General features: G+C 36.0%; 1 protein-coding gene across 3 annotated transcripts; it reads right to left on the bottom strand.

The window, feature by feature from the left end:
- Window positions 1–375: 375 nt before the first annotated feature.
- Window positions 376–24,423, bottom strand: LOC114529974 (deleted in malignant brain tumors 1 protein-like). 3 transcript variants are annotated; one of them, XM_028551548.1, is made up of 12 exons: window positions 24,225–24,423; window positions 19,845–19,917; window positions 18,705–18,787; window positions 18,025–18,348; window positions 16,109–16,444; window positions 14,687–15,007; window positions 13,379–13,714; window positions 12,940–13,275; window positions 7,579–7,914; window positions 6,007–6,345; window positions 2,773–2,817; window positions 376–849 (listed from the first exon to the last, which is right to left on the bottom strand). In XM_028551548.1, the coding sequence occupies exons 3-12, from the start codon at window positions 18,769–18,771 to the stop codon at window positions 569–571; spliced, it is 2,721 nt and encodes a 906-aa protein (XP_028407349.1). In that variant the 5' UTR covers window positions 18,772–18,787; window positions 19,845–19,917; window positions 24,225–24,423; the 3' UTR covers window positions 376–568. The 3 variants fall into 3 exon arrangements, with proteins under 3 accessions (XP_028407349.1, XP_028407350.1, XP_028407351.1); XM_028551549.1 differs by lacking the exon at window positions 24,225–24,423 and adding an exon at window positions 20,928–21,216; XM_028551550.1 differs by lacking the exons at window positions 18,705–18,787; window positions 19,845–19,917; window positions 24,225–24,423 and having other exon boundaries at window positions 16,109–17,311; window positions 18,025–18,112.
- Between the last annotated feature and the right edge of the window lie 539 nt (window positions 24,424–24,962).

Genomic DNA, 24,962 nt, shown 5'->3' with positions numbered 1-24,962 from the left:
GTGGAATTAGTTCAATTGGTTTAAACACTTTCGCATTAAGTAACCACGTCTTGTTGATTGTACACAATGGGAATTGTCAAATTCCAGCCATAAGTTCGCGGCTAATTTGAATTTCAAAGGTGTCAGTTTTTTTTTACTCACCCTGTAAACCGGGTGTCTCAAGAAAAACGAAAACTATTGAAATCACCCATAACAATGCAATTGTTAGAGTTTGAATGCCTAAGCACACTGTTGGGACCCACAGGTGTATAAATGTTTGCCATACCCATGTTTATGCATGCATATGATGCAGTAAAATTTGCTTGAACGCAAAAATGATATTTATTAACAATATTTACAATTTACAAATATGGATAACAATATTTAAATGTGAACCTCAAGAACCATGACCTTCGACATGTCCCCTTTTTCTAGCAACACAAAGCATTTAGCATTTTATCAGTTGCGTTAAATCCCCAAGGGCTGAAATTCGTGAACACGGCATACAAATTTTTACAATGAGTGATTTCAATAGTTTTCGTTTTTTTTGAGACACCCTGTATATATAACCAATCACACTTTTAACCAATCACATCGAAGTATTTTCAACCAAATCTTTAGAGACGTAACCCACGTTGTCTGCAGCTGCACTTTGTGTGAGACCGACATGATCCGACTGACCGTAAACTGGATTTTTAATTGTAGTTTGAGGTTTGGAATCTGGTTCAATATTCCTTCTTTTTAACCTTTGACGACGATAAAATATCACGACACAGGCAATGATAATCCCGACGATGACGACTGCTGGTATTGTCATAAATATAGGCCATTGAGGTGCGCTGTCCGACTCCTTGCCTGAATTCGATTTATCTGAAAATGAAAATTGACGAAGCTTTTCAAATTCAAATATAAGAAGGAACGTATTGTAGTACTCTTCAATTCATACACAGCTCCAATTGCTTCATCTTTAATTGCTATGCAACTGAAGCGGTTTCCACTAGGCAGAATTTTTCGATCAAACGAAATTTCTCGCCTGATTTTCTTTACAATTACCAAAACACGACTGTAGTGCATTCCCTTGACCGGTTCAATTTGTAAAGAAAATCAGGAGAAAATTTCGTTACATCGAAATATGCCATCAAGTAGGAAACCATCCTAAGCGCGGTTTTTTAAAATAGTGCTTAAAATAGTTGTTTATTTTGAAGTCACAGATGAGGAAATCAGTAATATAAAGGAGAATGCGGTCCCTTAAACTGCGAAAAATGCGGAAAAATTGGCTAAAATTATTACGTTATACAACGGCGTTGTTTAATAAGTCTTGCATAAAACGTTGTAAACACTACCTTAGAACATCATTCGTCTCAGTTTTTATTATGCGATATCCACCTCGCCTTCGGCGTATGAATGTTAAGGTATGGCGTAAATTTCCGAAATGAATATTATTAACATAACCACGGTTTAACATGAAGAAATCAAAGGCCGGTGAGAACAATAATATATGCATGGCTAATATTTCACGAACTTGCTGACGCTGCATACTTTTTTACACTCTTTGGTTATCAAACGAGCGACAGGGAAAATTTTAGATTTTCTTTTGAACTAATATGTATGCTGTACCTATGCCTCATTGACAAGTAAGCCATTCAATAGACAAGACAGAAATTATATTAAGCATACCGAAATTTAGCCAATATGTATTGATAAAACATGAAATTAAAAAAAATTAAAACATTCGTCTAAAACTAATGCTACAGCAGTTTGGTATAACATCACCAACTAGAGGGCACTCGGAGACTGCATACCTCCGCCCGTGTTACTGAGCCATAATACACGTCCTAATAATTATGCGCCTCATTACGCATTCAGTGAGTTTTTCTTAATTGACCGGGAAAAGCAAGACAAACTTTTGTTCATTTCTCGTTCAATTTTTAACTAAATTCAACCAAATTTTAAGCACTTCTTCCTTTGCCGACAGGAAATGCATTCCTACAATTTTGTACGAATATGTTCGGTATTTTTTGAGTTATCGTGCTCACAGACAAACACACACGCATACACACATACAAACCCAGATGATTACATAACCTCCTGGCGGAGGTAAACATAGGGTTGCTGAAAAATTAGCTTCCATATTTTTTTGGGAGGTATTTTAGAGGTAAAACCTTTCCTCGCAATTCCTCTTGCTATAATTTTTTCGCGAGTGCAAATTTGCATGGTGCATAATCTCCGAGACGGCGCGGAGTGCCGTGCGAGAACATTAATCCCGCTGGGAGATTTATTACACCCGGGTATTTTGAACGAACATAGCGCAAATGCAATGCCATGGGCGGTTGACGTTGGATGGTTATTTAGTTATGCGCATCCGCGACATTTCGATGGAGTAAAGCCTAAAGGCTGGTAAGCTGTGATATCCAACTCGCTGAATATTATTTATATATAACCTTGGTTTAAAATGAAGAAATGAAACAATAATGTATGCACTGCTTATTTATTCATGAACTTACTGATCCTGCATACTTTGTTACACTCTTTGGTTGTCAAACGAGCGACAGGGAAAATTTTAGATTTCTTTTGAACTAATATATATGTATGCAGTCCCTGCAGTACCTATTACCTCTTAGTTATTGACAAGCGAGCCATTCAAATTGATCGCAGGGCAATAGACAAAACAGAAATTATATTAAGCATACCTATGTCTAGCAAATTATTTATTGATAAATAATGGAACTACCAAGAATCTACAATAATAAAAATTTAGCTTATCATGAACGTGGCGTTTCTACTGCAATTTACCTGTTTTAGAATTAACTGAATCGGTTGGATTTGCTGTGGTAGTTTCTGTAAATGAACATGAATTTAAAAAAATTAAAACATTCGTCTAAAACTAATGCTATAGCAGTTTGGTGCAACATCAACAAAAATAGGGTTGCTGAAAAATTAGCTTCCATAATTTTTTGGGAGGTATTTTAGAGGTAAAACCTTTCCTCGTAATTCCTCTTGCTATTATTTTTTCGCGAGTGCAAATTTCCATTTTGCATAATCCCCTAAAACGGCGCGGAGTGCCGTGCGAGAATATTAATCAATGTAAAATTAATGAAGATGAAATAAAAAATGAAAACATTCAGTCTAAAACTAATGCTATAGCTTTTTGGTATAACATCATGCACCAACCATAGAAAAATAAGACTCTATAATTTTTGTTAGGCATTTTAGGGTAAAAGTTTTTTCCAGAAAACCTTTCCTCGCAATTCCTCTTACTATTATTTTTTCGCCAGTCCAAATCATGCAAAATGCTTTGCATAATTCCAGAGCCGGCGCGGAGTGCCGTACGAGGGTATACTAATCCCACGGGAAGATTCATTACACCCGGGTATTTTGAACGAGTATAGCGGAATCCAAAGTTGTGCAAATTATATGTCATGGGGTCGAGGTTTGCTGGTTCGTCAGTTATGCGCATGCGCTAAATTACGTGTAAAGGCTGAACGTGTAATCAGTAATTTTTAGTTTGACTAAGATAAAAAGTTTGTACTTCAATGAGAACGTCAGCAATTTAACTGTCATTTTGTCAATTATTTCGTAAAAATGTTTTCAGTAAACATCGCGAAATAAAATATGACACTGAAAAAAGACAAAAAAATATTGATCATAAAAAGACAGTTAGCTACAGTTCAAAACTAGCAGTGAAAGAGGAACGATACATCATTTATAAGCTTTGCAGTGTTTAAAAACAGGTAGGTGTCTATTTTGTTTATTCCGTATTTGCTGTCAGGATGCAGTTTATTTGTGTATGAGCTTGGTATTTCGTTTTGCTAAGACATAACCGGGTATTAAACACTATTACACCAACGCTAAACGCTTTAATTCAAAAACAGTTTTTGAAAGTGCAATTTTGAATTTTGATCACTGGCACTGCATAAATATTCGAAAAAAACATTCGGTGTTTTATAGTCCTTGAGGAATGAGAAATTTGTACTATTTTAATGTTTTGAACTTTAATTTTTAACCGTTACATAAGCTCTGAGAGTCTGCCTACATGTTAAATGCAGCGGGACAACGGGTGATGTTTACTTCATTTTTCTTTTAGCTTTATGAATATTTGTTTCCGAATATTACTAGAAATACATGCATGCAGCAACCCCTCGCTATTTCAAACCAAGTACACAATTTCCTGAGTTAACCTTACCTAAACTTATATTATGAAATGACACAAAACTCAAATCGGGTCTTAAAGTTTCCATCATTCAATACAAAAAAAATCACAAAGCTAGTGTAAACATTGCCCGTTCAATTTTGCTGCATTATACCATGCCAGCAATTAAGTAACGGTTTAAAATCGAAGTTTCAAACGATTAAAACAGTACAAAATCTTCACAGACAAAGAAAAAACTTCAAATGTTATTTTATTCTGTAATTGCAGTCAACGCCGGCGGCTAAAAGTTTCAGTATACTTTATAAATATAGTGTGTATTTTTGATACCAAAATTCAAATTACACTTTCAAAAACACTTTTCGAAGTTAAAGCAAAGGTGTAATAGCCCTTCACAGGTTTATGCGTTTGCAGAAAAAGCTGAAAATTTAACAAATGAACGGCATACAAAGCTGAAAAGTATACAAATACGGCTCATTCTTACCGCGAAACAAGTACCAGATAAACAAAGTAAACACGTACCCTTTGTCTTTGAAAACATTTATAAGCTTGAAGATTATGAATTATTCCTCTTACACGGCTTTGTTTTGACTGTATCCACGTTCATCTTTGCTATCTGTCATGCTTCATATATCTTGTTTCTTCTCGTTTTACTTTCTTTGCACAAAGTTTATGAAACGCTTTTACAAAAATGTTTACGAAATGACAGTTAAATTGCTGACGTTCTCATTGAATTACAAACTTTCTGTCTTAGCCAATCAGAACGTTCGTTGATTACCAGTCTACACTCGTTCGCATTTCACGCATGCGCACAAGTACCATGACCATTGAACGTCCACGGTCCACGGTCCACGACATAGAACACCGCGGAAAAACGTCTGCGCATGCGTCAACTCTGCCTGTAAGTGAGATTAAAATACTTAAAAAGCGGTTCCGAACGTTTCCGAAGGCTAAAAATGGCGGCAAAAAGGAGTGATTTCATTCGTGTCTTCAAATCCATATTTCGAGGGCATAAATAAACATTGCATTATAGAAACTAAGAGAAAAAACGTCCGGAGAGTCCTAGAAGTGGCATTCTACAAAAACACCTGTAAAAAGTGACTGTTAACAAATTTTTCGTCTCAAACATTTTGTTTATCAAATAAGCAACGACAGTTTCCGAACTTTTAATTGAGACACGTTTTATTAAAAAAAAAAATATGTCGCCAAATACGAGACGTTTGCGTGTTCTCAATGATTGAAAATTAAGATGTATTTTACAATTTAAATAGATTAACTTTTAGGTTTAAACTTTTGTTTTCGAAAAATATTCTAAAGCCACCCCGTAAAAAAAGGAAAATTTACCGTGAATTCCAGTTCGTTCGATACTCTAAATGCTAGAAGGCTTTTAATTTATGTTCTGTCTGGCCGTCTTGTATATTTTTGCCTTTTCTTAACTTATATTTTATCAAATAATGGGCATGTTTTGTTCCAAAAGTCGATATTTAGATTTACCATAATATTTTGATATTTCGGCGCGTGCGCAGACATTTTTCCGCGGTGTTACGACATAGAATTTGAGCAACTTTGGATTCCGCTATGTTCTGTCACAATACCCGGGTGTAATAAATCTCCCAGCGGAATTAGTACCCTCGCACGGCGCTTCGCGCCGGCTCGGGGAAAAATATCAGCTATAGACTCGTGGGAGTCATTTTATAATTTGAGATTAGGTCTGGCTAGCTCAGGAAATTGTTTGTTTCGTTTAAAATGATATGGGGTTGCTGCATGCTTCTACTTCTAGTATACTGTGAACTATGAAGTCGTATACACTTTTTGTACAAACTGGAGAAGAATATAAATCATGTCTACGTCTTTACGTCTGTAAATGCATAATTTCTCACCTTTTGCCTTACATTCAACTCCGACATCATCCTTATGCGAGCAGTGATCATCCCCACCCCAGCTACTAAGAGAACAATCCACTATACTTTTTTCTTTCCCTGTACAACGGACGTAGTCTAACCATATCTTGCCAGAACCGGATGGAACCTCGTTTTTTCGAAGAGCCCTAATAGCAGCCGGATATCCTAGTTGACGACACACAACCCTAGCCTCCTCTATATCCCATCTATCATCACAGATTGTTCCCCAATATCCACGATATAGTACTTCAACACGACCAATCCCAATTGCACTTGATGGCCCTTGCAACCTAAGACTCACAGGTACAGCTGAAAGATCTTTAAAAAAATAGAGAAAATGGTTCACATAAAGTGCTGTGGAGAGATGTTCTTTAATAAAAATTACATTAGCATTGATAAATGAGATATAGCCTTTGTAGGGGCTTTTTATTTAGGAGCCGGGCTTTATTTACAACGTGTTTAATTATCTTTGCGTTTGAAGTCCAAGTTAGCTTTAGGTATAAAGTTCATAAAGATCAGCATCTATTAAAGAACATTTCCACCATTTGTTCGTTTATAGCCATGTGTGTTCAAGACAATATAGAGAAATGATATATAATAGTATATATACAATATATAATAATATAGAGATGCTGAGAAACATCAAAAATTGTAAGAATTGGCTCCACCTCGCGGCAACCGGGCCAGCTCGGTTGGAGTCCCGTTGGATCCCGCTAAGCAAGATCTCGCCTCTTTCAAGCGGCATCTCGCCAAAAGCTTGTCCATATAAACGCACAAAAGTTTTTATTAGGAATAGCTTTCATGGCGAGGTCTTGCGGCCATGGCAGGCCACCCCGGCTTCCATATGAGCAGTCTCTTAATCACTATAGAAAGATTTAAACATTTAAAATCCTATACTTATATAGCAGTGAAAATACCGCAAAAGAAATCACTCTAAAATGATCGAGACCTCTTGCTGCCAATATTGTTACACACTTGTCAACAACATTGAGCAATACAGTTAAAAATGAATATTGTTCGATGTTAATTGAACATTGTGATTATTGTTCAATGTTAATAACATTTCTGAACAATTTGGGCAGCACAACATTGTTAAATGCTGTTCGTATAAATATTGAAGCTATCTGGTTTTTTTAGTCGTGTAGTTTTGTGAATTTATCATCTGTCTCTTAAGTATCAATACTTCATGATTTACGCACTGAAGCTAGAGCAAGGTTAAAAATATTTTCTCATATTTGAAACTGTATATACGTTAGATATATAACATTATTAGACTACTGGGGCCGGTTGTATCAAAGCCGGATATCGCTATCCACCGGATAGTGATTTTTTCAACCGTTCTAAAAATGCTCGAGAAGCGATAAAATTTCAGCTTGGAAGCAACAATTATTAAAGAGGATCTTCGATTTAGGAATACTAAGATTTAATCAAAGTTGTAGCAAATAACGGACGATTTTGAAGCGATTGAAAAAAACCACTATCCGGTGGATAGCGCTATCCGGCTTTCATACAACCGGCCCCTGAGCTTTACTGATTTATTCTTTAATTTACCTATCCCGGAGCAATGTACACCTGCCACTTGATCAAAGGCGCAATGACTAACTCCCCAATCATGACTACAACTTGTAATTGTTTGTTCGTCCCCATCACAATCGACGTATGCTAACCATAGCGGTCCAGTGCTGGGAGCAGCCAGGTGGAAATCAAGATTCTTTGCATCATCTGGATTATATCCAAGTTGACGACATACAACCTCGGCTTCTGATTCCTCCCAAAAAAAATCACATATTGGCCCCCAATAGCCATGATAGAATACTTCGACACGACCAGTACCATTTGCACTTAACGGTCCTTGTAATCTTAGTCCAACAGGCATAGCTGAAAAATCTTTAAAAATAGCGGTATATATAGGTATGTACATGTACGTATGTAGATTGCTTACCAAATATCGTCAACTATACAGTTTGTTTTGTATAGGAATAATCAGGTGGTGGACAGATAACGAAAAGGTGTTGTTTTTCTATATGCATAAATTACATCTTTCATCCGTGTATGAAATTGCGCTTTTTACAATGTTGGTTGGAATCTTGGTTGTTGTTTTTCAATTGCCAAATATTATTTCTTTTTCGAACGCTTAGTATCATCACTTGAGTACAATATAGAAAACATGTAATATGATTCCTATATTGCTCTTAAATGTAGCAAATGTATAGAGCTTGTCCTGTTGGACTTCCGAAAACGTCAACAACCCGCACCCTTAAAACATCTCTTCATTTTAAGAAATTTAACTGAATAAATAAACATCAATATATATTTAAAGAATAATATAAGGCCTGTCTCAGACGTCGAACTGTTTTAACAAGACGCCTGTTCTGGCGTTAACTCCGGAGCACGTGCCAGTCTTTAATAGAGCTTCTGAACATAAACAATACAATTCATATTCGCATTTAGATGCCTTGCGAGTTGCGAACCTATAAATGTTCGATTGCGAAATTTAGAAGCACATCGTACTTTAAAAAGTATAGAAGTTCAATTGTTCAAAAATGTAAATAAACCGCATGATACATTCGCTTTGTCTTACACTTTGCTTTTGGAGTAGGCGCTTATATAGTTATAATAAATCTTCAATCCTGTGCAAACTACGACGTGTCAACGCGCCCATACACGACCACATCATCTTGTTAAACGGCAAAATAGCAGCGATATTATTAAAATAGGACCAGAATCTACATGTATTAAATATATTCTTACCGCAATTCAATCTAAACTTAATCGAACAGCATGTAAACAACGGTTTATTTGTTCCTCTTGGAGGAATTGCCGTGTCATGCCAGCGAAATCGAATCCGCATCGGAAAATTAACCAAAGCTGTACACTACAACTCTTGGGAGATAAGACTGGGACGTAGATAAATACGGTTACATACACATTTTAAATACTAGAATTGTTCGCGCCATTTCAGACTTGCGACGACGAAAAATAATAATAAAAAAAGAAAATAGGTACGCAATGCGTACATGTGAGTAGCCTGTAAAACATTATTAACTGCGATAAAGCTGCTATAGTGGCAAGTAAATATCAACTGATGCAATAAAATATTATTTTCTAGTCTTATGTTCTAATGCCATAAACAAGGGAATAAACACCCTATAGTTAGCTGGTTGAATACAGTTATAACAAAGTCAATTTAGTACACAAGCTATATATTATAATATTTCATTGTATTAAATACATTTTAGATCAAAACGTACATAAGTATTTTTACAAGAGATAGGAAATGAAATTTTTGCAGAATAGGTGAAGAGAACAAAAAAGGACAGTAAGGTTCCAGGATGGTGGCACACATCATCTGATAACATAAAGCTTAGTTAAGAAGGAGAAAAAGAAGGTTTCAGACTTTTTCAAATGATCATCGTTTTGATGTCCTTTGATTATCAGCATGTCTTTGTTACATACAAGATTGGTTATTTTGTTGATAAATCAATGTTATAGTTATGTTAATATTCAATAAAGGTTAAATGGTTAAATGTTATTGTTCCAGTAAGATTATACCACTTGTTTTCCAAAGTTTATTGGCAATATGTTCACCATTATAACTGAAGATGATAGTATGATTTTATTGATCCAGTAAGAAGGTACAGATGGTTTGCAATGTTGATTACAGATAACCTATCAGCATCAATTAGCTGGACATAATAGCACCAGTTCGTAGGTCCAAAACATCTGTGTGGCTTTTTCCAAGTTTAAATTTATCAGTTGACAATATCTTATCACTGTGGTAATCAGTCCGACAATCAGTTAACATTGAATGCCATCATTCATCATTGATATAAATGTGTAAAAATTGTTTCAAACATTTCAGCATAACAATTTAAAAGGGCTCATCTATGTATCTGAACAATATTTTAAAGATTTTTGTTCAGTTGAAATGCACTTGTGTTAAAAGTTTTGTTTTTTAAAAAAATATGTTTTGTTAGTTATGTTCAAGTAAATGCTTCTTTTTAAACTCCTGCATGTCCACAAGCAAGAAATTGACAAGTGAAATATTGCATTATAATTTATAAAACAGGGCAACTTATTATGTACTACCATTTGCAATAAGGTAATGTATTTGGCTTAATAGCTGCATGTCCACAAGCAAGAAATTAACAAGTGAAATAGTGCATTATAATTTATAAAACAGGGCAACTTGTTACTACTATTTGCCAAATTATAAGGTAATATATTTGGTTTAATAGTTGCATGACCACAACCAAGAAATTGACAGGTGAAATAGTGCATTTTAATTTATAAAACAGGGCAACTTGTTACTACCATTTGCCGAATAAGGTAATGTTTTATTTATTTTCTATTAGTGTAACTTTGTAGTTGTAGATTCAACGCTCACCGATCACCGCTTTTTCGTCAGTTAAAGTACTCCCCTTCGCTTTAAAATTTGACAAACGTATTAACGTAACTTCGATTGCTTCCGTCCTTCGAAAACAACGAAATTTTCCGGAAGTAGAAGAACCACCGCTCGTCATCTTTCGTATATCCGACGATTACCGAAGATGTGGCACCCACACACACACAAACATCCGGACACTTTTTCGACTACATAGTGGTTAGCCGCGCATGCGCAGGCTACCCACAAAAAACCGAGGCGAATTTTCAACTCCGTCGCTGTCTCGCTGACGCCGGAGTAACAAGACGCCTGCTCTGGCGTTAACTCCGGCGCATGTGTCCGTCTTTAATATAGAGCATCTGAACAGTGAACATAAACAATACAGTTCATATTCCTTGCGAACCTATAAATGTTCGATCGCGAAATTCAGAAGCACATCGTACTTTAAAAAGTATAGAAGTTCAATTGTTCAAAAATGTAAATAAACCGCATGATACATTCGCTTTGTCTTACACTTTGCCTTTGGAATTCGCGCTTATAATTATAGTTATATTAAATCTTCAATCCTGTGCATGCGCAAACTACGACGTGTCAACGAGCCCATACACGACCACATGATCTTGTTAAACGGCGAGATAGCAGCGATATTATTAAAATAGGACCAGAATCTACGTGTACTAAATATATTCTTACCCCAATTCAATCTAAACTTAATCGAAGAGCATGAAAAGTCTGAAAACAACGGTTTATTTGTTCCTCTTGGAGGAATTGCCGTATCATGCGAACGAAATCGAATCGCGCATCGGAAAATTAGCCAAAGCTGCACACCACAAGTGTTGGAAGATAAGACTGGGACGTAGATAAATACGGTTACATACACATTTCAAATACTAAAATGTTTCGCGCCATTTCAGACTTCCGACGACAAAAAACAAGACGCCTGTTCTGGCGTTAACTCCGGCGCACGTGCCAGTCTTCAATATAGAGCTTCTGAACATAAACAATACAGTTAATACTCGCATTTAGATGCCATGCGACCCTAAATGTTCGCTGATAGCGAAATTCAGAAGCACGTCGTACTCTAAAAAGTATAGAAGTTCAATTGTTCAAAAATGTAAATAAACCGCATGATACATTCGCTTTGTCTTACACTTTGCCTTTGGCATTCGCGCTTATATAGTTGTATTAAATCTTCAATCCTGTACAAACTACGACGTGTCAACGCGCCCATACAGGACCACATCATCTTGTTAAACGGCGAAATAGCAGTGATATTATTAAAATAGGACCAGAATCAACATGTATTAGTATATTCTTACCCCAATTCAATCTAAACTTAATCGAACAGCATCAAAAGAACGGTTTATTTGTTCCTCTTGGAGGAATTGCCGTATCATGCGAGCGAAATCGAATCGCGCATCGGAAAATTAGCCAAAGTTGTGCACCACAACTCTTGGGAGACAAGACTGGGACATAGATAAATCCAATCACATACACCTTTTAAATACTAGTATATTTCGCGCCATTACAGACTTGCGACGACGAAGAATAAAAAAATAAAAACAACAAAAAAAAAAAAAACCAAGGCGATTTTTCAATTCCGTCGCTGGCGCCGGAATAATGAGCTAAAGCCTTTGTTTAAGTTCATTTCCATTCAATTATTCAGCACATGAAACGTTCGACGTCTGAAACGGCCCGAAAAGGTACATTTTGAAACAAACTTTGTAATTTAAGGAACAAACTTGTTCTCGTCCTTACACCTCTACTAATCTCCCTAGTATATTGTACCAAAAATAAATATACTGTGCTACGGTTGCAGAAAACATCGGTAAGGTTAAAAATTAAAACTATTAAGCCAGTTCTAACTTAATTTAATCTTTGCCAGTTTAATATATAGTTTTTTTTTATATTATTGCGCTAGTTACCATCGTAGTAGCTGTACTATGAATTCAATTTAGGGGGGTTCTTTGAACATGAAAACTTTAGGAAATAATTTTAAGAAAATTTAAGGCAGAGGAAAATAATATTTCAAGACTATAGACATTTGTAGTTTGTAAACTCGTAGAAGGGCCGGCCTGAAACATTTTCCCGACCGAGGCACACAAAACTGTTTCTCGGTTTTTGGTTGCGTAGTACAATTTTCAACGACAAATTGGAAAAGTAAAGCCTTAATTTTCGTCAGGCCATTAAAGCGGAAGTCAAGTCCGTATGTAAATTAATACAACGGCTGTGTGAATATCTAATACTATATTTAGGTTATCTACGCTTCTAAACGAACGTGAAGTGGTGTTTATTCTCAAAAAAAAATTAGAAACATGCGAAATTTTGGCAATTCATACTTAAGAGGCTCCTCGATTGTCATGAGCAGAACCGGAACGGACTTAACTTCCACTTTAAAAAAAAATGAAAATACACAACGCAGTTTCTTCACATAATATCATAAAGCAGATAAAAAATCGCTCCAAAAAAAATGTGCACCACATGAATGTACGCAATTATATAGTTGAATTATAATTGCAACTTCATACCTGTTGTACTGCATTCTACACCAGCGTCTTGAGAATGATCACAACCGGAAACCGCCCAACCAGGATGAGAACAGCTTGAGATATTTTGTTCTTTGCCAGTACAAGCGACGTTATCTAACCAAATCTGCCCTGAACCAGAAGGAACCTCGCTCCTCTGAAGAACTCTTGTAGCATCTTTATAACCAAGTTGACGACATACTACCCTCGCATCTCTCATATCCCATCCATCATCACAGATTGTCCCCCAATATCCATGATACGATACTTCAACACGACCAATACCTTTCGCGCTCAGTGGACCTTTTAATCTTAGATTGACAGGCGTAGCTGATAAATCTTAAAAGAGCAAACAAATGTATCAAAATTGGAATGAATATTGCATGAAATGGAATGAAAAGTACCCAATTATTGAATGTAATTATTCTGTAACCTTATATACCTGTTGTACTACATATTACGCCAGCGTCTTCACGATGAGAGCAAGGATCAACACCCCAACCACTATGAGAACAATTTGTGATATTTTGCTCTTTTCCAGTACAAGCGAGGCGAGCTAACCATACCTGCCCAGAACCTGATGGAACCTCTTCTCTTTGAAGAGTTCTAGCAACATCTTGGTAACCAAGTTGACGACATACAACCATGGCATCTCTCATATCCCATGTATAATCGCAGATTGTCCCCCAATATCCATGATAGAATACTTCAACTCGACCAACGCCATTTGTACTCGAAGGGCCTTGTAATCTGAGCAATACAGGCGTATCTGTAAAGTCTTAAAGATAATAGAGAGTGATATCAAATTGGTTGCTGCCCATCATATACATTGCAAGTCAACGGACCATAAAGGATTCATCAGAAGTAATTTGGATTCGACACTGAAAATTGGATCTTGTGAGCAGACATTAACGAATACGAAAGATTATATCTTAAAAAAAATCATTCTAGGTATAAATTATTATCAAATGACCGTCAAAATCGAACAATTCGTATTCATGTGACTTTCATAACTTTTTTTAAATTCGACAGATTGGAGAATTGCCGTAAAATATAAAGTTACCAAAACGTTTTAAAAAGAAGCTTGATCTATAATCAAAATGTTTACGCTTTTACGTTTTATATTTTATGTAATATACAAGCGACAGCTATTTTGTCTCCATTACTTTCCTGTAATGGACCGGCGTTAGCGGCGATCCATTACGAGATGAAAACCAGAGAAATTCTGAATTAAAAAGGCACAAATAAATGCTCAAGAAAAAATATAATGGCTTTTAAAATTAATTATCAAGACGTCTCCAGAGAGTTTAGGTAAACTAAATAATTCAAAATTCTGCTTTTAATTTTACCAAATGCGTACCAAGCTACTAACACGAATTGATGCATTTACTGTTTGTTTCAAGTGCAAATGCACGCCTTATGCCATAATTATAATAAACTCTTTATTAACCTCGCCTGCTCGGTCTTTACCGAGAAATATCGGACCTTGGTCTTTTTATACATAAACCTCGCTCTTCCAGCTCGGTCTGTTCAAAAAGACCTCGGTCCGATATTTCTTGGTAAAGACTTCGCGCTCGGTTGATAAGAATTTGGTGATGCTAGGTCCTTTCAGTCATTCTATTCATGCCACAAAATTTGTATTGGAAACATATTTCAAACATCAAGAGTTCAACTATAACTCCAGTCGTTATTTTTGTTCACCCGAAATTTTTAGCTAATTGAACATATCGACATGCATTCAGCTGTTTACCTTTTGTTGTGCATTCCACTCCAACGTCCTGGCGACGCCAGCAACTATGAGAGCCCCAACGTCTGTGAGAGCAAGTTGCTATATTATTTTCTTGACCTTTGCAATCTACCTCAGACAACCATATTTGCCCAGAACCAGAAGGCACCTGGCCATCGTAAAGTGCTCTTGCAGCATCTTTATAACCAAGCTGACGACATACAACCCTAGCATCTCTCAAATCCCATCCATCTTCGCAAATAGTTCCCCAACGTCCATTGTAGAATACTTCAACACGTCCTGTGCCGTTTGAACTTAACGGCCCTTGTAACCTTAGCTGTATAACTGCAAAATCGTAAAAGAATATCATAATGGTCATATGAGGGTATTTGATGGTCAAAAACTGTTATTCCAAAGGTAGGTTGCAATCGCTAAGCAAATTTAAACAAACGCCTTGTTTACATTTAAATAATTTTCAATCACGATATTTCTAAAAATATCAACAACAGTCCGAATGTGCAACTATTTTGGTATGATATATAAGTATACCAATATATTATAATTCTTGCTTCATGTTCATAGTCCGCTGTGTGTGGTCGCGCAACCAAGTAAACAAAGTAAAAGCGATACGCACACGAGATCACATGCGCGAGATCACACGGGCAGGTCAAAGTCTGGGCTGCCTACGCTAAAATCATAATTGTGCTATACGAATAGTTTTAAATACTACAATTTTTAGCGAATTTTAGGCTTTTTAAACAGATTTACCTTTATAAATGCCTTCCCAATCAAAATTATTTCAACCAAAAATTGACAAATGAATTAAAAGAGGTGTCATACATTTGTTGATAAATCTACACATTAAACTTACAAAACGCTTGCTTTAAAATACAAAATCTGCCCATTTTACCTGTTCAAAAGCCTCATGCAAAATGGTAGATTTTTCACCATCCATTTGAATCAAAAGTTGTTTTTTTATCCGAAGGCATCTTTCAATTCTCTTTCAATCAATTTTACGAGTCAAATTTTTGTTCAGTTTCAAGATCATCCAAATAAAAAACATTATTTAAAGAAAGTTTTAAAATTGAAAATGTCAGTTATGCTCACGCGAACCAAAATTTTATTTAGCCAATTGCACGTTTTTAACCTTTGCTACTTACCAGTTTTAACTCGTCTTAAACTCACGCATGCGCATAACTAACAAAAACGTCCAACGTGCATGACATAATGGACGACAACTTCGATTTCGAATTTGCATTCCCGGCTTTAATTTAAATCCCCGGGCAGAATTAATGTAATGACTCATGTAATATGTGTTTTTATTCCTTTGTTTCTGGAATACTTTTATAGTATTTGCGAAAAAGGAACACTGTGTGGGAATAAGAAAATATCCAAACTGAATCCCTCAATCTGATCAATAAAACTACCAGTGGTTTCATCGCATACCTATTTTTGTACATTCAACTCCCACGATATCATGACTCGAGCAACTATGATTTCCCCAACCATCGTGAGAACAACTTGTTATATTTTGCTCATTTCCGGTACAAGAGACTTGAGATAACCAAATTTTATCAGAACCATCCGGAACCTCGTGCAACGGAAGCGTTCTAACAGCATCTTTAAAACCAAGTTGACGACAAACAACCCTAGCGTCTCTCATATCCCATCCATGTTTACAGATTCCTCCCCATTGTCCGCGGTAAAATACTTCAACACGACCTGTGTCGTTCTCACTTGATGGTCCTTGTAACCTCACTCTCACAGGTATATCGGTGAAATCTTAGAAGAATAGCGTGAGATCAATGCAGTATAGTTAATGTAAATGCTTGAATGAGTTTTTCTTTTTCATTGGCATCAATTTGAAAGTGAATAGCCACAATCTCTCTCACTAAGGGTGGATTTTCATTCAGTGTAAAATGTCGCGTGATTGCTTCCTTTTCAAATGTGCTTAGTCAAGCTCATCTCGTGGGATTAGTACTACCTGATTGTCTATTTTTCAAACGAAAGCGATCGCAAAAAGCCGAATTTTTCGCACTGAATAAAAATCCGCCTTAAGAAAGTTAACGTTTCAGTAATTAGCGGTGACATATTTTAGTACTCTTTCCGGCATTCATTTTATAGCTGTATTTATAAAAATGTCGATCAAATTTGTTATCTGGGATTCGGAAAGAATATGGCGATTTGAGGTGATCGTATTGATGTCCTATTCTCCATGAACTCCTTTTCAACTCCATTTTGTTTTGGCATAATAAGATAAAGAATAAGCAGAAATCATTAAATTAAAACAGCACGTATAACGAACATGGATTTGATTCTTATTTTTGCCTGTATTCGTGCATTCAACTCCTGCGTCTTTATAATGTGAACAAAAACTTTTCCCCCAACCATCGTGAGAACAACTTGCTATATTTCGCTCATCTCCGCTGCAATAGACGTCAGATAACCATATTTGACCTGAACCAGAAGGAACCTCACTTCTCTCAAGGGTTCGAACAGCATCTCGATAACCAAGTTGACGACAAACAACCCTAGCATCATTGATATCCCATCTACGATCACAGATTGTTCCCCAGGTTCCATTGTAGAATACTTCAACACGCCCTGTGCCATTTGAAGCTAATGGCCCTTGCAACCTTAATTGAGGCACTGAGACACAGACTAATAAACTTTGTGCTTATTTGCAGCTGAAGACGGGTGACGTGAACTTACTGATGAGTATAATTTGATTATATGTTATAGTAAATCACATATGATCTCGTTTGAGTCATCTGGTAATAATTTACATGCTAGGATAGTTGGCTATAGTTCTGGAAAATGGTTGTTTACCTTAAATTTGCAAGGGGTTACTCGTGCATGTAATTCTAGTATAGCTACTGACTGAATATGACTATTTTATTGACTAATTCTGATATGACCGTTCAATATTTTGTTTTTGTTTTTTATCAAATGCGTACCAGGCTACTAATATGAATTCATGTCTTTCGTGTTTGCGTCAGGTGCAAATACATGCTTTATGCCCGCATATAATAAACTTTTCATTAACCTCGCTTGCTCAGTTTTCACCGAGAAATATCGCACCTCGATCTTTTTGTCCAAACCTCGATCTTCGAGCTCGGTCTGTTCAAAAAGAGCTCGGTCCGATATTTGTCGGTAAAGACATCGCGCTCGGTCAATAAGAAGTTATTATATATCGTAGCTATGTTATAAAACGATTTTACCACTCGCTCTCGTCGTATATCACGTGGTGTAATTGCTAAATATTCCCGTGACATAATGGGATGATTCGAAAGCTAAGGCTCCTGATATTTGAAAATACGTAAGAATATCGATATATGATGAATAAATCCAGTTATATATACCTGTTTTTAAACATTCAACTCCGGCGTCTTGATAATGAGAGCAAAAAGGACTGACCCCCCAACCACTGTGAGAACAATTGGTTATGAGCTGTTCTTTACCAGTACAAGTGAGATCCGTTAACCATATCTGTCCAGAACCAGAAGGAACCTCACCACCACGGAGTGCCCTGACAGCACCTGGATAACCAAGTTGACGACATACAACCCTGGCATCTGTCAAATCCCATCCATCATCACATATTGTACCCCAAGTTCCATTGTAAAATACTTCAACACGACCTGTACCATTTCCACTCAGAGGCCCCTTCAATCTTAGCAATGATCCTAGAAAGTATATCTGTTTATAAAAAAACTGTCAAGATGGATTTGCAATGATTTAATTAAATTTCAAGAGATTTTACTCGTTTTGTACCCGATTGTTCACTACACCTACAAAAATATACCTAAACACCGGAGTTGCAAAGTTATTCAGAGGTCGATCTGGAACTGTTACCTCTTAACTGTAGTTAATGACATAATTGGCCAATCAGAGTCGATTTAAATATGCAAAATGTAGTTAAAGAGTTTTATACATCCGGCCCCGAGCTGGTACTTTGTTGGTAAACCGGTTAGTAGCAGCAAACGACTACATAAGTGAACTAACACTATTAGGCCTATACAAATTAGAAAGAAATATTTACCTTCGCAATGGTGTGATACAAAACTTAAACCAAAAAATACGCCAGTTATGACTACCAAATTCGTCATTTTGTGAACAAGTGAGCTTAAAAACAAGGAAACATATACAATTTACACTGAAAGAACGTGTCACTAGGAAAATAGAGGCTGAAATATTTTATTTAAAATGAAAGGTAAACTTTGGCATTAACATGTCATAAAGGTAAACTATGGCGTTAATGCAGATACGCTCGTTATGACAACAAGGAATTTTAATCCTATTTTAAGCTTATAGGGTCTGTGCATGCTCCTATACAATAATGAAAAATAGTGCCTAGGTGTCCGACATTCGATATTCAAAACAAGAGATGCTGCTTCCATTGTGATAAATCAATTCAGTCTAAAATCTGGCCCATTTCCCCAGACTGTTCTAAATTCCCTGTACTAATATTCTTATAGCGAAAATAATAATTAATCTTCTCATAGTAAACAAAATAGGGAAGTAAAGTAATTGCATGTATAATAGCTACGAACAAAGTGAACATGATGGAATTAAAAGCTGGGATGCTAAACGAAAGTTAAATACCGGCAAAGGAACAAAAGGTTAAAAATTTGAATCAAAGTCTGGCAAAACGTTATCATTTTCATTTTATGCTGTAATAAAGAAATGAATACTCATGCGTTGTTGAACATATACAATAATTATAGGAATTATCTCAATTTTCTAATAGGCATAGTTTAATACATGTTAAATTTTTGTCGCCTAAAAATTGCAAACAAGCAAAAACGTGCTAAAAAATCATTATGTGACACGGAAGTAAATACAATTCATGGATCGCACAGCCTTACAATCTGCCGCTGATATGAAATCATTGCGGGAGTTTTATATATAAAATTATATCAAACGTATGCAATCACATGTTACATGGCAAAAAGTCTTATGTGAAAGCGCTTTCATTTCTCTCTATGTGAAAGTGTTTCTTAAAATTTGTTCTGGTCTGATTTGGGTCAGTTCTGGATCATTTAAAATTCTACGCTAAAATTGCGATAGTTAGATTTTAATAGGAATGTGACAGGACAATCTCTCTTCGCCTTTTATCAATCAATTACTGGAAAGTAGATAAGTGCAGCCTGAACTATAAATCTGGTAGAATGGTACATACCGTGTGTTCTAAAATGCCGGTTCAAGACTCCTTGATCTGTCCTCAATATGACCTCTTCGTCTGGGCCGCCTCGCTATATCGTTAATTAGAAGCCTTTATAATTAATAAACGTAAGTAATACCAACGCTAGGAAAGAAAAATATGTACGATACGTCGAACAGCAAATTCGTACAGTAGATCTTGACTACGTTTTGGTTATGGGATAACGCTGAATTTCATTACATATATATAACAAGGGTTAAAAGTAATATGATACGGAAAACTTCCTGGAAACAACGAATGTATAAAAAACACCGTAGCAACCGCATAAGGCAATGCTGAAAACAAGCAGATGAGAAAATGTTAATTACAAAATATGAGCGGAGCTCGTTGTTCGTGGAGTTAGTGTGAATCATGCCTTAGTTTAGCACTATACTGTACAGATCATATTCATAATTCATAAATCAAATGCTCTAGAGATCAACATGAGGTCTGATCTCGAATGAGCCAGAATGAGTACAGTGCGGTAACTTCCTAACTTACAGCATGACAATGAATTTAAGTAAAAGGGAATAATCAGTAATCAAAAGTCATAGATTAAATGCAATAACACGATAGTTTCATATGAATGCTAGCATGCAATGCTCGTTAATTGTGTGGTAAACACTAGGATATTGTTTACTCAGGGTTTTAAAATGACCTTCACAGGAAGGTTAGTTTTCTCTGTAAGGCTAGTTTTCACGTCGTATTTACACGAGAAATGTCAACACACTTAGTAGGGATGGCTTGTCCTCAAAAACCACATTAAATAGCTTCTCTGGAAGTCGCTTGCTTAATACGATGTCCAAAACTATAGTCAGTCAGACAAATTTATCAATACTGATAATCAACAATCGACTGAATGTTATTGTAGAGCTCCATGTAGCCCTATTTAGATATTATGCATATTATCATAATTTTTACGCTCGCCTTCAATGTATGACCGATGTAAACAGCCCCTGAATTGACAAATTATGTCGAATTCTAAAATTTAACTGGCAAACATAAAACATTGTCATTTTAAAAGACAATGATAATGTTAGCAATAATGTAATAAAGGTTTACCTGCATGTGGAGCGAATCCACGTTTTGCGACGGCCATTATTTTTACACTACAGTAGTCTCCCGCTAACTCGAACTCGCTTAACTCAAACTCCTCAGTAATTCGACCTAAATCTAATTTCCCTTAGATTTGGTAGTGTTCTTTAGTATTCTATCAGTACTTCATTAGTATATAAAGCAGGATTTTTTAGGAAATAAACGCATGAACTGCGGCAATCCAATATACGTAAATATAGGCGTAACCTAACACCAACCTCGGTTAACTCGAACCCCCGGTAACTCGAACAATTTTTCTTTCCCCTGTAGGGTTAGAGTTCGCGGGGGAATACTGTATATTGATTTGCTGGATTACGCTCGCTAATGTATAAGCACACAAAGTAATGCATGTTAATTCTTTGTCATTCCTTGTGACGTGAAAATACCGGTAACTAAACAAAACCGACGCGATATAAATCATGATATCACTCTCGTTGCACAGGGAACACGTTTCTTTCATTAAGCTTGTTTCTACAGTGTGTCTCATAGAAAAGTGACGCTATTCAAGGTGCATAAAAAACTACAAAAGTATACATTATCATACATTAAAATTTCAATAGCTGTGCATCTAATTACGTTGGGCTTTGAAAATACGTTACCACGTGCAATACTATGAAAATAAGCAAACAAAGTGAATTAGAAATAGTTTAGTTACGAATGGCCCGGTATTACTTAAGAATGGTCTTTATGATTGCAATGTTGACACTTTCGTGGAGTTTTGTTCTGATTTGATCTGGGTTAAGGTCATGATCTCAATACAAGCTGAAAGTCCCTAAATGTAAGACTGAACTGTTTAAGAACACCTACTTCAAAAGGATTGTATATTTGAGGAACAATCTGCCCAATGATTTAATAACTACTAATATTAGTTTAGAGCATTTCAAAAATTAGTGTAGGAATTATTATAAAACGTTATCTTACGATCTTGATAGACCTCGTGCTTCTTGGGCTATCTGACTTTTTTATTTTTGGTTTTTTGTATCTTTTGATATGTTATATATGATTTGTCTTGGATGGAAAAGCTTAGTACAGTTCTTATTGTTCCTTTCTACTTCATCCTTGCTGTATTCTATCTAATTTGTTTTTTTACTTTTTTACTTTCTAGTTACCTTTTGCGTATAATACAGGAGAAAATGATTAAATTAAACTGAAATGCAGCACTCATCCACGCCCCATGATTGAGCTGATTGACACACTTCATGTTTCTGGCCAAACGGTTACATGCTCGTCGATTGTAAAGAATATTCGGGTTCTTTTTTATTAATATATCTCTTTTGAACCCCAGGTCAGTTCCAACTGCAAGGCTGCGTTCTCTCGTATACACGCAATGATTTCAAAAATTAGGAAATCTCTTAACACGGCTAAGATTATTATCCATGTTTTGTAACATCGAAACTGGATTATTGTAACATTTTGCAGTACAGTCAGCATAAATTAAATATTTGATTGGGAGACTACAATCGCTTCACAATTATGCAGCTAGAATTATTTTTCAGTGTACGAAATTTAAGCAGGCAACTCTACTCAGAGTTTGCTTTGGCCCCCTGTTGAACAGAGGATCAAATTTAAAGCTCTTTTAAGGGCCTGATGCCACCATATATTTAAAAACTAGTTAAACCGTATGCCTTCTTGAGGACTCTTCGTTCTGCGGACCAAAGTCTTCTGTGTCAACCAAGATTCAATTTATAAAGACAATTGGAGCACGCTCGTTTTCAACTTCGGCTGTCGGCACCTACCTTATGCAACTCAATGCGTTCTTCTTTACGTGTTACAAGTTTACGTGTTTAAGCGTGTTTTCAAGTAATTGCACTCATTACCAGAAATTTGAGACATTTTGCGTCCGCGTTCGTGGGCAGCGTCCGCTTCTTGACCCAAGGAATTGGTGAAAATTTCATAAAATGGCTCGATGGTATAATTATGCAATTATAATTATGCTTCAAATGTATATGGCCGGATGCTTAACACACTGAAAAATCATGAAATTTCAAACGCTGTGGGAACCGTGGCGGTAAAAAATACGAAGATATTTATGAGTTATATCGGTAGCTATATCACAACCAAAGACATTTCCAACTCCGAACTTTGCATCGTCCAAAAGGAAAGTGGTGTATTTGACCAGATTGTAGAGCATGTTTACCGATATTACTATGGTTTATATAGCCGAATCATTCAAATGGACTTGTATATAAATCGCACTCAGGAACCTAGAGGATTTGCTAGTGAGTGAATATTTTTTGTTATAACTCTTCCTCTCTGAGCGATTTACAGAATTCGAACTCCGAACCAAGAAAAAAACACACATAGGAAGCGTAATTTAAAGTTTTGTGATTAAGCCATATTGTTTCGCATGAAATTTGGCCGCCATGTTTGTTTTTATCCCAATGCAAGACGCCATCTTGTCCCAAATTTCTGGTAATGTGATGAATGCCCGGATTAACAAGTTAGCCCTTTCTAAATGCAGCTGGGTATATTTTAGTTCGCCAGCTTTAATAATTTTTACGTTTTATTAAATCAAACAGGTGAAGTTTTTTTGGGACACCCAGTTTTATTTTATTAACTGAATGTGGTAAATACTCTACATACATTGCTATTACCTAATAATAGTATTTAGTATAATTATACACGTATAAGCTTTATATCACTTATCCCGCGTTTGGCTTAAGCCGCGTTTGGTTACGCAATATTATAGTAAAGCTTGTATAGAAAATTATCTGACTCTATATGCTTCAAAACGTTATCATTTTATGCTGTGATACAGAAACAAATACTCATGCGTTGTTGAACGTATACAATAATTATAGGAATCATGTCAATTTCCTTATAGGCCTAGTTTAATACATGTTAAATTTTTGTCGCCTAAAAAATGCAAGCCAGCCAAAACTTTCTAAAAAAATCATCATATGACACGGAAGTAAATACAATTCATGGGTCGCACAGCCTTACAGTCTGCCACTGATATGAAATCATTGCGGGAGTTTTATGTATAAAATTATATCAAATGTATGCAATCACATGTTACATGGCAAAAAGTCTTATGTGAAAGCGGCTTTCAATTCTCTCTATGTGAAAGTGTTTCTTAAAATGTGTTCTGGCCTGATTTGGGTCAGTTCTGGACCATTTAAAATTCTACGCTAAAATTGCGATGATTAAATTTTAATAGGAATGTATATGTGACAGGACAATCTCTCTTTGCCTTTTATCAATCAATTACTGGAAAGTAGCAAAGTGAAGCCTGAACTATAAATCTAGTAGAAAGGTACATACCGTGTCTTCCAAAATGCCGGTTTACGATTCCTTGATCTGTTCTCAATATGACCTCTTCGTCGGGACCGTCTAGCTATGTCGTTAATCAGAAGCCTCTATAATTAATTAAACGTAAGTAATACCAATGGTAGGAAAGAAAAATATGTACGATACGTCGTACAGCAAATTCTTACAGTATATCTCGACTATACGTATTGGTTATGGGATAACGCTGAATTGTATTAGATATATATAGAAAAGGTTAAAAGTAATATGATACGGAAAACTTCCTGGAGACAACGAATGTATAAAAAGCGCGGTAGCAACCGCATAAGACAATAAGGCAATCCTGAAAATAAGCAGATGAGAAAATGTTAATTACAAAATATGAGCGGCGCTCGTTTTTCGGAGCTAGTGTGAATCATGCCTTAGTTTGACACTATACTGCACAGATCGAGACTTTTCATTCATAAATGCTCTAGAGATCAATGTGAGGTCTGATCTCGAATGAGCCAGGATGAATATAATGCGGTAACTTCCTATTAACTTACAGCATGACAATGAATTTAAAAGGGAATAATCAGTAATCAAAAGTCATAGATGAAATGCGATAACACGATACTTTCATATGAATGGCATGCAATGCTCGTTGTGTGGTAAATACTATAATATATTGTTTACTCAGGGCTTTTAAAATGACCTTCACAGGAAGGCTAGTTTTGCCTGTAAGGCTAGTTTTCACGTCGTATTTACATGAGA

This window comes from Dendronephthya gigantea, unplaced genomic scaffold (assembly GCF_004324835.1).
Source record: "Dendronephthya gigantea isolate DGI-Jeju-01 unplaced genomic scaffold, DenGig_1.0 000058F, whole genome shotgun sequence".
Classification (NCBI taxonomy): domain Eukaryota; kingdom Metazoa; phylum Cnidaria; class Anthozoa; order Malacalcyonacea; family Nephtheidae; genus Dendronephthya; species Dendronephthya gigantea.
Note: the sequence above shows the minus strand (reverse complement) of the source record. Positions and strands in the feature narration are given on the sequence as shown.